General features: G+C 42.0%; 1 protein-coding gene and 1 long non-coding RNA gene across 12 annotated transcripts in view; one reads left to right on the top strand and one right to left on the bottom strand.

The window, feature by feature from the left end:
- Positions 1-1,654: 1,654 nt before the first annotated feature.
- LOC139181007 (uncharacterized) lies at positions 1,655-12,116 on the bottom strand. Of its 2 annotated transcripts, XR_011565164.1 has the most exons (4): positions 11,981-12,116; positions 7,717-8,124; positions 3,673-3,926; positions 1,655-2,018 (listed from the first exon to the last, which is right to left on the bottom strand). It is a non-coding gene; the product is annotated as an uncharacterized lncRNA (long non-coding RNA). The 2 variants fall into 2 exon arrangements; XR_011565165.1 differs by lacking the exon at positions 1,655-2,018 and having other exon boundaries at positions 3,016-3,926.
- ENOX2 (ecto-NOX disulfide-thiol exchanger 2) overlaps positions 12,097-16,949 on the top strand; it is a 287,975-nt gene continuing 283,122 nt past the window's right edge. For 6 of the 10 annotated variants that reach the window (XR_011565163.1, XM_070783664.1, XM_070783662.1 and 3 more), the window contains exons 1-2: positions 12,367-13,669; positions 13,851-13,910. Coding sequence is in view for 5 of the 10 variants with exons in the window: in XM_070783664.1 (XP_070639765.1) it covers positions 13,528-13,669; positions 13,851-13,910 (202 nt within the window). In the remaining 5 variants the exon portion in view is untranslated. Of the gene's footprint in view, positions 12,255-12,366; positions 13,670-13,850; positions 13,911-16,949 lie in introns of those variants that run through there. The other 4 variants (XM_070783673.1, XM_070783668.1, XM_070783670.1 and 1 more) reach the window with 4 other exon arrangements.

Below are 16,949 nucleotides of genomic sequence, written 5' to 3'. Positions count from 1 at the left end.
TATTATCAAGAAGACAACAAATAACAAGTGCCAGCAAGGATGAAGAGAAAAGGGAACCTTTGTGCACTGTTGGTGGGAATGTAAATTAGTGCAGCCGCAACAGAAAATGGTATGGAGGTTTTTCAAAACATTAAAAATGGAATTATCATACTATCCAGCAATTCCACTCCTGGGTGTTTATCCAAAGAAAATGAAAACATTAATTCAAAACTATGTATGAGCCCCTATGCTCACTGCAGCACAGTTCACAATAACCAAGGTAAGTGTCCACCAATAGATCAATAGATGAATGAATAAAGAATATGTGGTATATATTTATACAATGGAATACTTCTCAGCCATAAAATAGAACAAAATGTTGCTATCTGTGACAACATGGATGGACCAGAAGGCACGATGCTAAGTGAAATAAATCAGACAGAGAAAGACAAATATTATATGATTTAACATATATGTGAAATCTAAAAAAAAAAAAAAAAAAAAAACAAATGAAGGAACACAATAAAACAGAAACAGAGGTATAGATACAGACAACAAATAGGTGGTTGTCAGAGGGGAAAGAGAGGAGAAGGAGAGAAACAGATGAGGGAGATTAAGAGGTACAAACTTCCAGTTACAAAATAAATGATTCAAGGATACGAAGTGTACAATGTGGGGAATATAGTCAATACTGTGTCTTTGTATGGTGACAGATGGCAATGCGACATATTGTAGTGATCATTTAGAAATGTATAGAGATACAGAATTTGTGCTATCTGTGTACCAGAAACTAACATAGCACTGTAGATCAATTACACTTCAAAAACAAACCCATAGAAAATTAGATCAGATTTGTGGTTACCAGAAGCAGGGGAGGGAGGGCAGAAGGAATTGGATAAAGGTGGTTAAAAGGTACAAACTATTAGTTATAAGATAAATAAGTATTGCTACTAGGGATGTAATGCATACTATGATCAATATAATTAATACTGCTCTATGTTAGGTATGAAAGTTGTTAAGAGACTAAATCCTCTCCTCTTTGGTAACAATAAATTTGTTTTCTTTTGCTGTCTCGTACACAGGGTTATTGTTACCATCTTTCTAAATTCCATATATATGCGTTAGAATACTGTATTTATGTTTTTCCTTCTGGCTTACTTCACTCTGTATAATAGGCTCCAGTTTCATCCACCTCATTAGAACTGATTCAAATGTATTCTTTTTAATGGCTGAGTAATACTCCATTGTGTATATGTACCACAGCTTTCTTATCCATTCATCTGCTGATGGAATGTATAGAACAGTCTTATGGACTCTGTGGGAGAGGGAGAGGGTGGGAAGATTTGGGAGAATGACATTGTAACATGTAAAATATCATGTAAGAAACGAGTTGCCAGTCCAGGTTCGATCCACGATACTGGATGCTTGGGGCTAGTGCACTGGGACGATCCAGAGGGATGGTATGGGGAGGGAGGAGGGAGGAGGGTTCAGGATGGGGAACACATGTATACCTGTGGTGGATTCATTTTGATATTTGTCAAAACTAATACAATTATGTAAAGTTTAAAAATAAAATAAAATTTAAAAAAAAAATCTCTGTATAATATGGCAAAAATATAAAATAAAGAGCACCTTAGTGCAGAATATAAATACATAAAAAAAAAAAATAAATAAATTTGTTTTCTACCCATCTGCAAGTCTGTTTTTGTGTATAGATTCATTTGTGTCATTTTTAGATTCCACATACAATGATGTCAAATTGAGAGGGTGGGAGGGAAGACCAAATTGGGTGTATGGGATTAACTGATAGGAACTACTATATATAAAAGATAAACAGTAAGGATATACTGTATAGCACAGGAATTATAATCTATGACTTGTAATAATCTATAATGTAGTGTGCATAAGTGCATGCTGTCACTTCAGCTGTGTCCAACTCTTTGCAACCCCATGGACTGTAGCCCACCAGGCTCCTCTGTTCATGGGATTCTCCAGGCAAGAATCCTGGAGTGGGTTGCTCCAGGATAATGCAGTATAATCTGAAAAAAAAAAAAACAAAACTAAATCACTTTGTTGAACACTTGAAAGTAACGCAACATTGTAAATCAGACATAGTTCAAGAAAGAAAGAAAATAATCAACTTGTTTGTTTTAAGCAAAAGAGAGAGAGAGGGAGAGAAACAGAGAGAGTACTTCCTAAGAGTTCTTATCACAAGGAAAAAAAATTGTTTTCTATTTCTTTAATTTTGTATCTGTATGAGATGATGGATGTTCACTAAACTTATTGTGGTTATCGTTTCATGATGCATAGCATCATGATTCTATACACCTCAAACTTATACAGAGCTGTGTGTCAATTATATCTCAATAAAACTGGAAGGAAAAAAATCAGTTTAAAAAAGTATCAGGGAGGGGGGTTCAGGATGGGGAACACGTGTACACCCGTGGAGGATTCATGTTGATGTATGGCAAAACCAATACAATATTGTAAAGTAATTAGCCTCCAATTAAATAAATAAATTTAAATTAAAAAAATAAATACATAAAATAAAAAAGTATTAGTGAGGATGTGGAGAAATTGGAATTTTCATACACTGTTGGTAGAAATAGAGAATGGTGCAGTCAACATGGAAAGAAGTATGGAGGTTCTGCCAAAAATTAAAAATAGACATGTCACTGGCATTGTGTGTGTGTGTGATGTGATATATTTACATATGTAAAATATTATTCAGCCTTAAAAAGAAGGAAATCTTACCATTTGTGACAACATAGATAAACACAGAAGACATTATACAAAGTGGAAAAGGGCAAATATAGGTGGACAAATATTCATAACTCCACTTTTATGAGATAACTAAAGTAGCCAAAGTCATACAAGCAGAGAAAAGAATGGTGGCTGCCAGGGGCTGGGGAGAGGAGGAAATGGGGAGCTGGTGCTTAGTGAGTATAAGGTTTTCATTTTACAAGATGAGTAAGTTCTAGACTTGTTTACAACATAGTGACTGTCGTTACAAATACAGTACTGTACACTTTAAGATATGTTAAGAGGATAGATTTCATGTTAAATGTTCTTACCACTCCAAAAAAAAGAAAATCCACAAGAGAAGAGAAGGAGATTTTTGGAGGTGATATATACATTCAGTGCCTTGATTATGGTGATGGTGTCATGGCTATATGCATGTGTCGAAACTCATCAAAATGTATACACTAAATGCATGGAATTTTTGTATATCAGTTATGCATAAATAAAGCTTTTTCAAAAGAAACAGAAGGGACATTGCCCACGATTTTTGTCCCTATAATCAGGAAAATACATTTTTCCATAAGTCAAAGCATATTCCTTTTTATGTCTCACTGATGAAAAAGCACTTGAGAAAAGTACTGTTAGCGTCTAGTCTATCTTATGATAATGATAAAGGAAAGGTGTGCTTTCAAGGTTTGCGGTTAACCAATTATTAATATGTGCCACAGCAGGAGCTCTCTGTTATCCAAAAATCTTTGACAAATTACTGTCTCAACATTCAATCCAGCTACTAATAATTATAAGCTTCCTTCAAGTGTTTAAATAAGCAAAAATAAGTTATCATGTATGGAACAACACTGGAATTATATAAATGAGAATGTTAATAGATAACATTAACACTCAGCACTCAGTGAACAGAAACTCTACACAAAGTCAAAATGGGACGATTACCAGCAGAATCAACTCTGACACAGTTCAGTTCAGTTCAGTCACTCAGTCGTGTCCGACTCTTTGTGACCCCGTGGACCACAGCACGCCAGACTTCCCTGTCCATCACCAACTCCCGGAGCTTGCTCAAACTCATGTCCATTGAGTCCGTGATGCCATCCAACCATCTCATCCTCTGTCGACCCCTTCTCCTTCTGCCTTCAATCTTTCCCAGCAGCAGGGTCTTTTCCAGTGAGTCAGCTCTTCGTATCAGATGGCTGGAGAAGGGAATGGTAAACCACTTAGTAGTCTTGCCTTGAGAACCCCATGAAGAGCACGAAAAGGCAAAAGGATATGACACTGAAAGATGAACTCTGACACAGGCCAAATTGAAATGCTAACGCAAGTCACCTACTGAACCAGGCTCAGGCTGCAGAATGAGGTACAACACTGACCACTGTGACTTAGCGCCACAGACCATTCCAACATGAGCAAAGACAGAACCTTGACACTGGCTAAAGTCAGAAACTGCACCTTGAACTACTTTGGCCAAATATGCATCCCCAATCCTGCTCACATAGTTGACATCTGGCCACAAACTATACTCTAACACTGTCCATAGACGAAATGCTCACTTTGGTCTGAAACAAAACTAGGGCTCATCAAAGTTAATATCCTAACATGGCAACAGACAGTATAAAACTAAGACACTGCCTGTGTATTAACAACGGCCACAGACTGAGGCCTAAAGCCGGGCCAAAACTAAACTCTAATTGGAGCTTTACCTGATGAAAGACTGAACATAAATCCTGTTCAAATTCTAATTAGCTCTTCCCCAGGCAATACAATTGACAGGAACTGTAACCCCTGACAGAGCTATGATATGGCCTTTACTGATTTCCAAACCTAGAAATAACAGTGATTCCAATACTGACTAAAAACTAAAGTGAAACCTTGAGCTGAGCCCTAACCGTGGATGTGATCTGTCTAAGGTTAAGCTACAGACTGAGCCCTAATACTAATCTTAGAATAAGGCCTCTCTTATATAAACTACACCCTAATACTGGCTAAAATTTGGACCCAAATAGTGTACCTTGTCTTCACAATGAGTATAATCCAGGCCACACTGGACTAAAGAGCCTCACAGTGAGCTTTCATGCCAGTCAGAAATACGTTCTGATCTTTATCACAGATAGAACCATGGCTTTAACACTGGAGCCTAACACTGATAACAGGCTGAGTCCTAAACTTGCTTCCATGGTCCTCTAACCATGGATCCACACTGACTCATTAAGACAGCAACAGATCAAGTAAGCCTTCACCTAAGCCGAAGATTGAAGCCAAACACATTCCACATTATAAACCTGAACCCTGGCCATGACTTTAACTGTACACTGGCTCTTAAGCCTTAACCTTGGCCTACCAATTGATCTATAAATCCAGCCAGACTGATTTACAAAGGGTCACTATTTCACAAATTCATCTTCTTCTGTGTGTGTGTATGTTAGTCACTCAGTTGTGTCCAACTCTTTGCGATCCTATGCACTGTAACCCACCAGGCTCCTCTGTCCATGGAATTCAGGCAAGAATAGTGGAGTGGATTGCCATTCCCTTCTTCAGGGGATCTCCCACCCAAGGATCAAAGCTGGGTCTCCTGCATTGCAGGCAGATCCTTTACCATCTTCCCTGGTGGCTCAGATGGTAAAGCGTCTGTCTGCAATGCCCGAGCCCTGGGTTCAATTCCTGGGTTGGGAAGATCCCCTGGAGAAGGAAATGGAAACCCACTCCAGTACTCTTGCCTGGAAAATTCCATGGACCAAGGAGCCTGGTAGGCTATAGTCCATGGGGTCACAAAGAGTCGGACACGACTGAGTGACTTCACTTTCACTTTCTATACCCAAGCATTCTTTCCTGGGTACATTTTCAAGCATACATTCTATGAACAATAGGTCAAGAAGAGTCCCACCTTTGTATGTGTAAACACACATATACACACATTACAATTAGCATTGTAGAAATATTAACTGTCACTACTTTTTTTTTTTTTTGGCTGCACCCTTTAGCTTGTAGGATCTTAGTTCCCTGACCAGGGATTGTACCTGGGGCCCCAGCAATGAGAGTTCAGAAGTGCAGAGTGTTGTTTTTGTTTTTTTTTAATTTAATTTTATTTATTTATTTTTTTAGGGAATAATTTTTTTTAATTTTATTTTTAAACTTTACAATATTGTATTGGTTTTGCCAAATATTGAAATGAATCCGCCACAGGTATACCTGTGTTCCCCATCCTGAACCCTCGTCCCTCCTCCCTCCCTATACCATCCCTCTGGGTCGTCCCAGTGCACCAGCCCCAAGCTTCCAGTATCGTGCGTCAAACCTGGACTGGTGACTCGTTTCATACATGATATTATACATGTTTCAATGCCATTCTCCCAAATCTTCCCACCCTCTCCCTCTCCCACAGAGTCCAGAAGACTGTTCTATACATCAGTGTCTCTTTTGCTGTCTCGTATACAGGGTTATTGTTACCATCTTTCTAAATTCCATATATATGTGTTAGTATACTGTATTGGTGTTTTTCTTTCTGGCTTACTTCACTCTGTATAATAGGCTCCAGTTTCATCCACCTCATTAGAACTGATTCAAATGTATTCTTTTTAATGGCTGAGTAATACTCCATTGTGTATATGTACCTTAACTATTGGACCGCCAGGGAATTTCACTGCTATTTATTTTAATTATTAATCTTATTTATTGATAGTTTCCCCCTATTAGAATGTAAGTTCCAAAGGGAAGGGATATGGTCTGGGTTTTGCCCCCACCCCCATTCCTCTATTCCCAACATCTAGAACTGTACCTGGAATGTTGTAGGTACTCAATAAATATTTGTTGAATGGATGAATGAATAGTTCCTTGTTACTCTTCTGTCCTTTTATTTAACCTCTCTGTACAATATTCCAGTGCTTCTACTTTGTTTTCTGTTGGTTCAAATATCAGGCCATTCCTTCTCAGCTTCTTTTGAAGGCACATCTTCCTCTACCTACTACTTGAATATGGTTATTATCTAGGGTTCCATACTTAATCTTGGAGAAGGCAATGGCAACCCACTCCAGTACTCTCACTGGAAAATCTCATGGACGGAGGAGCCTGGAAGGCTGCAGTCCATGGGGTTGCTGAGGGTCAGACACGACTGAGCGACTTCACTTTCACTTTTCACTTTCATGCATTGGAGAAGGAAATGGCAACCCACTCCAGTGTTCTTGCCTGGAGAATCCCAGGGACGGGGGAGCCTGGTGGGCTGCCGTCTATGGGGTCGCACAGAGTCGGACACAACTGGAGTGACTTAGGAGTAGCAGTCATACTTAATCTTTGTCCTTTTAAAATTACCATTCTAAGCATTCCATAAAATTCAATTCATATTTATGTATTTAATTACCATCTATTACTGATGTATCCCAAATGTCTAGTTCTAACTCAGACCTCTCTCCTGCACTTCAGATCTACATTTCCTTACAGCCTTTGAGGCATCTCTACACAAATATTCCAGAGATTCCTCAAATTTTTAAATGTCCTATACCCCACAAAACTTGCAACTCTTTCTGGGGTCCCTATCTCAATGAATGGTAGGTTCACTCTTTCACATCAGAACCTGAGAGTCATAATGGATGCCTTCCTTTTCCTCCCTTTTCATATTCATGCATGCATGCTAAGTAACTTCAGTCGTGTCCGACTCTATGCGACCCTATGGACAGCAGCCCACCAAGCTCCTCTGTCCACAGGATTCTCCAGGCAAGAATACTGGAGTGGATTGCCATTTCCTTCTCAAATTCTTGAAATTTCATATTCAAATTATCACCAAATCCAACTGATCATATCATTTTCCTTGCTTAAAATCCTTTGATGGTTCTTTAGTGCTTTCAGGGTATATTGTGAACTCATTAGAATGGCCCTCTATTCCTGCCCCATCTAGTTCCTGCAGTATCGAAATTTTTTGTTGTTTTTTGCACTCTCTCACATCCTTATCCCTGTGTATGATTAGCCTCCTTGCCCCAAAGCTGACAAATATCTTACCGGTTCTCCAAGGCTCATCATTCAAGCATTGCTTTCTCCAGAAATGGAATGAGTTCTTCCTCTTCTATGGTCCTACAGAACCCTATCTAGAACCTTTTAGAGCACTTTGTACATTGTATAGTCTATCTCTCTTCTTAGATCGTGAGGTACTTCAGAGGAAGGACTATTTTCCAATTCTGTAGCAATTGGGCCAGTCCAGGGCCTTACACAAAGCAGTTTGCTGAATACATTTTTGAGTCTATTAAATCATCTTCTTCCTTCATGTCACTTTAAAAAATTTTAGGCAAGTATCTGAGCAAAATGCAATTCCTCTTTCTTTGTTTTCGTTCCATTTGTGAGTCAAAAAGTTGTCATCAGTGAAACTGTAGTAACCTAATCCTAATGATCCATTCAGCTACAAGGATTCATCTATAACAAAGAAAGCAGAAGTCAAAAGTGAGGAGTGAAATTAGTCCTAATAAGCCATTTTATTCTGATGTACTATGCATATAAGTTAAATAAGCAGGGTGACAATATACAGCCTTGACACACTCCTTTTCCTATTTGGAACCAGTCTGTTCCATGTCCAGTTCTAACTGTTGCTTCCTGACCTGCATACAGATTTTTCAAGAGGCAGGTCAGGTGGTCTGGTATTCCCCTCTCTTAAAGAATTTTCCACAAATTCTTCTAGAAAATTCTTTATTTTCTAGAAGAATTTATTTTTGGGGGGGGGGGAGGGGGCTCCAAAATCACTGCATATGGTGACTGCAGCCATGAAATTAAAAGATGCTTACTCCTTGGAAGAAAAGCTATGACCAACCTAGACAGCATATTAAAAAGCAGAGACATTACTTTGCCAACAAAGGTCCATCTAGCCTAAGCTATGGTTTTTCCAGTAGTCATGAATGGATGTGAGAGTTGGACTATAAAGAAAGCTGAGTGCCGGAGAATTGATGCTTTTGAACTGTGGTATTGGAGAAGACTCTTGAGCGTCCCTTGGACTGCAAGGAGATCCAACCAGTCCATCCTAAAGGAAACCAGTCCTGAATATTTATTGGAAGGAATGTTGTTGATACTTTGGCCACCTGATATGAAGAACTGACTCATTGGAAAAGACCATGATGCTGGAAAAGATCAAAAGCAGGAGGAGAAGGGGACAACAGAGGATGAGATGGTTGGATGGCATCATCGACTCAACGGACATGAGTTTGACTAAACTCAGGGAGTTGGTGATGGACAGGGAGGCCTGGCATGCTGCAGTCCATGGGGTCGCAAAGAGTCAGACACGACTGAGTGACTGAACTGAACTGACTGACTGAAACCATTTTCTCCAACCTTTTAATCACTTGAAAGTGTTTAGGTTTCCCCTTGTATTCCTTTATCTACCTCCTTTAGCCTATTTTTTTTTAGTAAAAAGATAATTTCATAAAGAAATATACAGTTATTTTTTATTATTCAAGTTGTATATTTTCTCTAAACTGTTGCATTACACCGATGGATGTGGCCTCTGTTCTTCACAGCGTGACTTCATTATAGGTTAAACAGGTGTCTTATGGCTGGCTTTGAGGTCATTAATGGCTCAGATGGTAAAGCGTCTGCCTGCAATGCGGGAGACCAGGGTTCGACTCCTGGGTCAGGAAGATCCCCTGGAGAAGGAAATGACAATCGAAGTCAAGTGGGCCTTAGAAAGCATCACTACGAACAAAGCTAGAGGAGGTAATGGGATTCCAGTTGAGCTATTTCAAATCCTGAAAGATGATCCTGTGAAAGTGTTGCACTCAATATGCCAGCAAATTTGGAAAACTCAGCAGTGGCCACAGGACTGGAAAAGGTCAGTTTTCACTCCAATCCCAAAGAAAGGCAATGCCAAAGAATGCACAAACTACCACACAATTGCACTCATCTCACACGCTACTAAAGTAATGCTCAAAGTTCTCCAAGCCAGGCTTCAGCAATATGTGAACCGTGAACTTCCTGATGTTCAAGCTGGCTTTAGAAAAGGCAGAGGAACCAGAGATCAAATATCCAACATCCACTGGATCATAGAAAAAGCAAGAGAGTTCCAGAAAAACATCTATTTCTACTTTATTGACTATGCCAAAGCCTTTGTGTGGATCACAATAAACTGTGGAAATTTCTGAAAGAGATGGGAATACCAGACCACCTGATCTGCCTCTTGAGAAATCTGTATGCAGGTCAGGAAGCAACAGTTAGAACTGGACATGGAACAACAGACTGGTTCCAAATAGGAAAAGGAGTACGTCAAGGCTGTATATTGTCACCCTGCTTATTTAACTTCTATGCGGAGTATATCATGAGAAATGCTGGACTGGAAGATGCACAAGCTGGAATCAAGATTGCCGGGAGAAATATCAATAACCTCAGATATGCAGATGACACCACCCTTATGGCAGAAAGTGAAGAGGAACTAAAAAGCCTCTTGATGAAAGTGAAAGTGGCGAGTGAAAAAGTTGGCTTAAACCTCAACATGCAGAAAACGAATATCATGGCATCTGGTCCCATCACTTCATGGGAAATAGATGGGGAAACAGTGGAAATAGTGTCAGACTTTATTTTTCTGGGCTCCAAAATCACTGCAGATGGTGACTGCAGCCATGAAATTAAAAGATGCTTACTCCTTGGAAGAAAAGTTATGACCAACCTAGACAGCATATTCAAAAGCAGAGACATTACTTTGCCAACAAAGGTTTGTCTAGTCAAGGCTATGGTTTTTCCTGTGGTCATGTATGGATGTGAGAGTTGGACTGTGAAGAAGGCTGAGCGCTGAAGAATTGATGCTTTTGAACTGTGGTGTTGGAGACTCTTGAGTCCCTTGGACTGCAAGGAGATCCAACCAGTCCATTCTGAAGGAGATCAACCCTGGGATTTCTTTGGAAGGAATGATGCTAAAGCTGAAACTCCAGTACTTTGGCCACCTCACGCGAAGAGTTGACTCATTGGAAAAGACTCTGATGCTGGGAGGTATTGGGGGCAGGAGGAGAAGGGGACGACAGAGGATGAGATGGCTGGATGGCATCACTAACTCAATGGACGTGAGTCTGGGTGAACTCCGGGAGTTGGTGATGGACAGGGAGGCCTGGCGTGCTGCAATTCATGGGGTCGCAAAGAGTCGGACAGGACTGAGCGACTGAACTGAACTGAACCAGCACTCTTGCTTAGCTTTAATTATTGCAGGAAAAAGCCAATTCTGACTGCATGTTGGAAGTGTTTCTTTGACTTGATTTTGGTTGCTTTTGTTATCATAATCATACATAATGGCCTATCTCAGAGAATCCTGCCCCTCTGCCTAACTGCTACTAAAGTGCCTTTGTTCAGAACCCTGTCCACCTGTAGATGGCAGGAAGGAAGAAATTAACCAATTCCCTGCCTGAGGCTTGCCATTCTAGGAGATATTTGCAAAATTCAAAGCCTTTTTACTTTGTCTTCTCACTTCCCCCAGCTCTGTTCTATAACAGAACCTGGCATCCAGACCCAGATAATATGGTTATTTGAGACATTACTCTGCCATCTCCTTGGTCAGCCAACTCTCCAAATACAGTCTTATTCCTTGCTTCAACACCTCATCTCTGATTCATCAGCCCGTCCTGCAGGTAGTAGAGAAAGCTTGGACTCGATAACACAAGTCACATTTCTATGCCTGTTGTGACACCATTTCCAAGGGAAAAAATATGGCTCCCAATTAGAAACAAATATACATTTCCAGAAACTTTAAAGTGATACTAATGATGGTTCACACAGAACACATTTTGACAATTTTAAAGGATGAGTCAAAATCCTTAGCTTATCAGAGTATAAATAACATTTTGCAAAAACCCACTGAATCATTTTGATATATGGCAAAACCAATACAATATTGTAAAGTTAAATAAAATAAAATTAAAAAAAAAAACTTAATGAGAATTTCAAACTGCGATGACATGTTTGCACCGCCCCCCCCCCCCCCCCCCCGCATGCCAGGAGCTCAACGAACAGTAAAATCAATCTAGAACCTTTAGCTGACCCACAAGCACAACCCCATACCCCAAGAAGGGCGATTCTGTAAGACAGCACATTTCAAACTACAACATCCAGAACACTGTCCTCAACCCGAAACTCTGGGGACAATAGGAACCAGGCGAGGGAGCCGGCGGAGGGGAGGAACTCTGGGTACATAAAAAGAAAGGTCTCGACTTCATCTCCCACAATCCTGTCTTCACTAGAGTCTGTCCGCCAATGTCAGTATTGGATTCCACCCCCTCCACCAGGAAGAACAGCCTCCAACGACCTCAAACTACATTTCCCAGGAGGACAAGGGCTCGGGCCTGCGGCTCCCCCGGTGACCAGTAGCCAATAGGAGACACCTCAGCGGCTGCAGAGTGGGTGAGAGTCCAACCTGGGCCTGGGAGCCGGGCCTAAGCCGGCAGCGCCAGGCGGGGAGTTCAGAAGACTGTCGCCCGGCGCCGTGCGCCGCAAGGGCACTGCCTGCTCGGAAGCTGCGGCACCTCCCGATTTTCCGCGGCTCTATAAGGAGTCGCGCTTCGGTAGCCGGGGAGCTGGAGGTCAGAGAGGCAGAAAGCCTGAGCCGCTGAGGCTGGGGACTGTGGGACTGAGGGGGCCTAGGGAGGATGGTGCTTCCGGGTCCGCGGGCTTCAGCCCTGACTCCACCCAGTTCCGCCTCCGAGCGGGAGGGGTCTTTGGGCAGGGAGTCGCGGTGGGCTTCTGAGGTCTCCGCGCGCGTTCCTCTGGAGCCTCAGGAGCGTACCCTCTTTTCTCTTTTTCCTTAACTCTGCCCTCTATCTTTTTCCTCTACAACGCCATCCCGTGTCCCCCACCCCGGCCTTGTGCCTCCTCAGACGTCTGAAGTTAGGGTTCTCCACCAGGGTCTTTTCTAGGCGGCGTCTGGACTCTGCTTACTGCTTGCAGGAGTTGGGCGATCTCTTTTTCCTCTCTTCTTTGCATTCGCACTTAGGGTTTGGGCACACACCTCTCTCACGCACGCACACCCCTTTCCCTTTGGGGAATGGGAGTTCCTTGCCATGCCCTGGGAGTGACTTTTTGTCAACTTTTCAGTTTCTACTTCTGATGGTGAGATCATGATCGTCGCCATCTCTTTATTGGCCCTCCAACCGCATGCCCCTTGCCTGACCGGGTCTTTGTCGCGGAAAGGGTTTCCCCTCAATTTTCGGAAGGGATGGGCAGCAGATGAGGGAAGGAATCTCGCTTTTGAGAAATAGGTGTTTAAGGTTCAGTGCAGTGTTCTAATGAGAATAAAAGACAAGTTAGATTTATTTATTTATTTATTTTAAAAAAGAGCACTTTAGGGCTTTCCAGCAAGCGTTGATGTTAACACATATTTAGGGGGCGCATCAACTACGGAATAAAGTAGACTGTGCAAAACGACACTGTATTATTTTATTATTAAAAATGCGTGCAAAAAGTGCTGAGGAGGTAGTGGAAGGGGATACTGATGAGGTGGGAAGGTTGATCCATGGGAAGTCTAGCCTAAGGGTGGAAGAGCTGAAGGCTTGAAATTCATCTGCTTCCAGACCAATCCTTGTCGGCTTTAGGAAGGAGATGAATTTTAATTTGGGCTCCAAAAGAGTAAAGGGGACTTGAAATGGGCTAAGAGGAGAGAGAAACTGCTTCCTGATACTGGGGTTGGAATTGGGGAAGGATAGAAGAGGTAGATATAAGAGATGCTGCTGCTGCTAAGTTGCTTCTGTCGTATCCAACTCTGTGCAACCCCAGAGACGGCAGCCCACCAGGCTCTCCCGTCCCTGGGATTCTCCAGGCAAGAACACTGGAGTGGGTTGCCGTTTCCTTCTCCAATGTATGAAAGTGAAAGTGAAGTCGCTCAGTCATATCCCACCCTCAGCGACCCCATGGACTGCAGCCTTCCAGGCTCCTCCGTCCATGGGATTTGCCAGGCAAGAATACTGGAGTGGGGTGCCATTGCCTTCTCCAGATATAACAGGTGAGGTTCCCTGAACTCAAGTAAAATGTGTCAGCAGGGATAGATTGGGAAAGAAATAGTGTTGAAAAGCTTGGGATCATAGGCTACTTTAAAAAATCCTTGTAGTTTGGATATTATTCTGTATCAAATAAAACTGAGAGCAAAAAATTAAGATTGGGTGATTTTTGTTTTTTCATCCTAGGGGAACCTGATTTGAGATCAATTCTTGGAGAACACAAAGAAGTGTGGTGGTATGTTCCAGGTGTGAGTTTAATTTAAAACCAAGAAGAATTTTGTCTTATAGCCTGTTTTGTTTGTGGCTATTCTTAGCTACACTCTATAGTTGTCATTTTGAAGCCTGGTGATGTAAATTTATTTTCTTAAATGCATTTGCTGTCCTTGTGCATCATATTACCTGAATTGTAGTCAATTCATTGGGCAGACAATAGTGATTGCTATTTATTGAGCCCATGAATGTTCCAGGCACTATCATAAGCACTTTGTTGCATAATATTAAGAGTCTTATGATGTAGGTACAATTTTTCTAGAAGAAACTAATATGTCAAGAACTTAAGCAACCGCCTAAAGTCACATCGTTTATAAGGAGTTGGGGTTTGGAAGTCAGATTTCTGACTCCAGAGCCCATAGTCTGTCCATGATTGTTTGCTGGTCCCAATGTTCACTTTTGTTCTTGACTTTCCATTTGTGGTAAGGAGAGGTTATTGTGAGATACATTCGATCATCTTGGCAAAAACACAAGTGATTCGCTTTTAGCTTCTCTGTCAGTATGTATCTGCCATAAAGTAGCTGCCAAAACCAAGTTAGCTTAACCGCTACTGCAGCATGGCTAATTGTGTCTGCCAAAACTGTAGTCAGTATTACTATCTCTGATTTAGATGCTTCTCTTTATAAAACTTGTCATACCTCTAGGCTATTTGGGCCTGGACAGAATTTTGCCTTTTATTATATTTTAGGCTTTAAGTGACCTTCTGGGGCACTGGGTCTCCTCCATGACCTTTGCCCCACATGAAGCATTGGAGATGCAACAGAGTATGACATGTGAGCTTTCTAGGTTTAGTTGGGGAGATAGAGACCCGTCATTCTGAGATGATATAGTATGTAGTATAACAGAGACAGGTGCAAAGTGCTACCAGAGGATGAAGGAAGATGTGACTGTCAGGGAGAGTCAGGAAGAAGGCTTCTGTGAGGAGGTGACTTGTCAGATAGGTCTTGAAGGGTAAGGAATTTACCAGGTAGGGAAGAGTACAGGGGAGGCCTTGCAGATAGAGGGAGCAGTCTGTGAAAGATATGGGATTTTTACAAGAGCAAAGGTGTGTCCAGTAATAAGGGATTCACCTTGGCTGGGGTGCAGATTGTTTCGGGAAAGGAAGGTATAATGGTAGAAGTGTCTGGAAAGATAGGTCAGGGCTGATTTGTGAAGAACTCTGAACTCAATGATGAGAAGTTTGGGTGTGCTCACATAGGCCTATGTTTCTCAAAATGTAGGGCGTCTACCACTGGTAGTTATGTTGTACTCCCACAAATATTTAAAAATTTTATATATTCTGATGTGGCTTATAAAAAAATAAAACCAAATTACATCATTAAATCTAAGGTTACTTAAGATACAGCTTAGTGAACATAGAAAGTAACCAGTTTTATGTTGATTTAAAAAGAAGTAAGTACACATGGTGTGTGAATATGGGAAAATGAGCAGGTAATATTCCAATGACTGAAACTTGGAAAAGAGTGCTTGTTGGCAATAAAAACATGAAAATGTTTTAGATGAGGAATGTCATGATCAGGTTTTTGCTTTAGGATGTGCTGAAAGGGGACGTGATCAGTTAGGAGGCTGGCAGTCTATTCCAAAGAGAGCCGGTGAGGACCCAGGGAGCAACACACGGGAGGAGGGAGCAGAGTTGAGAGACACTTAAGAGGCGGAATCTGTAGGACCTTGTAGGTTTGAATATTATTCTTTTATCAGTTTCCAAGGTGGTGCTACTGCTCAAGAACCCACCTGCCAGTGCAGGAGACATAAGAGTCGTGGGTTCGATCTCTGGGTCAGGAAGATCCTCTGGAGGAGGAAATGGCAACACACTCCAGTAATGTTGCCTGAAGAATCCCATGGACAGAGGAGCCTGGTGGGCTATAGTCCACGGGGTCATAAAGAGTCAGACATGACTGAAGCGACTAAGCACACACACACGCATTTATCAGTGTCATCTGAACTATTTTAAAAGCCTGTAGGCCATGTGCCTGTTATCCTTTTTATGCTAAAATGAGCATATATTGCTTAGATCAGGCTATGTTCATATATATCCATGGAGGTAGCAGCGGAGGCTGTTGTCATGAGTGGGTTTAGATTATACATAAGCATCCTCACTGTCTTACTGAGTATCCTTGAAAGCTACAAGATACAAGGAGTTATACAAGGGTATGAGTGTGATCTGTGATCCTTAGCCATCTGGGAAACTCCTTCAAGACTCAGCTCAAATATCAGCACCCCTGTGAAGCATTTTCTGTAACTCCCCCTCCCTCCACCACACACACATGCACACACATATGCATGCACACACACATGCATGTGTGCACACATACACGCAGGCATGCACACACACGCATGCACACAGGAAGCAGTAGTAGGCACGTGGCTTTCACAGGACCCTGCACTTACCTCTCTCCTCTGTCCTGTACTACACCATAGTGTGCTGGTCTGTGGATGTGTCTGTCTCTTCCCTAGACTGTGAGCTCCTTGAGGGCAGGGACCAGGGACCAGCTCTTATGTATCTCCACACCCAAAGCATCCAGAATACTACTCGGTGCATGAAGTGAAGTCGATCGGTCGTATCTGACTCTTTGTGACTCCATGGACTGTAGCCTATCAGGCTCCTCCATCCATGGGATTTTCCAGGCAAGAGGGCTGGAGTGGATTGCCATTGCCTTCTCCAGGGAATCTTCCCAACCCAGGGATCGAACCCAGGTCTCCCACATTGCAGGCAGATGCTTTACTGTTTGAGCCACCAGGGAAGCCCACTTGGTGCATAGGAGACACCTTATAAATGGTGATTGGGTGAGAAGAATGGATCAACATATTTACATGAATATAACTCTGGACCTTGGTCCCACAGAGTGCCAAATACCATAAAAAGATTAGCTGTTTGCTGCCTTTGCTGCTTTTGCAGAATGAAGTAGTAAGTTAGAGTCACTTGGGTATACAACTTCACTCAGTTCAGTTCAGTTCAGTCGCTCAGTCGTGTCCAACTCTGCGACCCCATGAATCGCAGCACGCCAGGCCTCCCTG

The sequence above is a fragment of the Bos indicus genome, chromosome X, assembly GCF_029378745.1.
Source record: "Bos indicus isolate NIAB-ARS_2022 breed Sahiwal x Tharparkar chromosome X, NIAB-ARS_B.indTharparkar_mat_pri_1.0, whole genome shotgun sequence".
In the NCBI taxonomy this organism is placed as follows: domain Eukaryota; kingdom Metazoa; phylum Chordata; class Mammalia; order Artiodactyla; family Bovidae; genus Bos; species Bos indicus.
The sequence above is the reverse complement of the archived record's forward strand: the minus strand, read 5'-3'. Positions and strand labels throughout refer to the sequence as shown.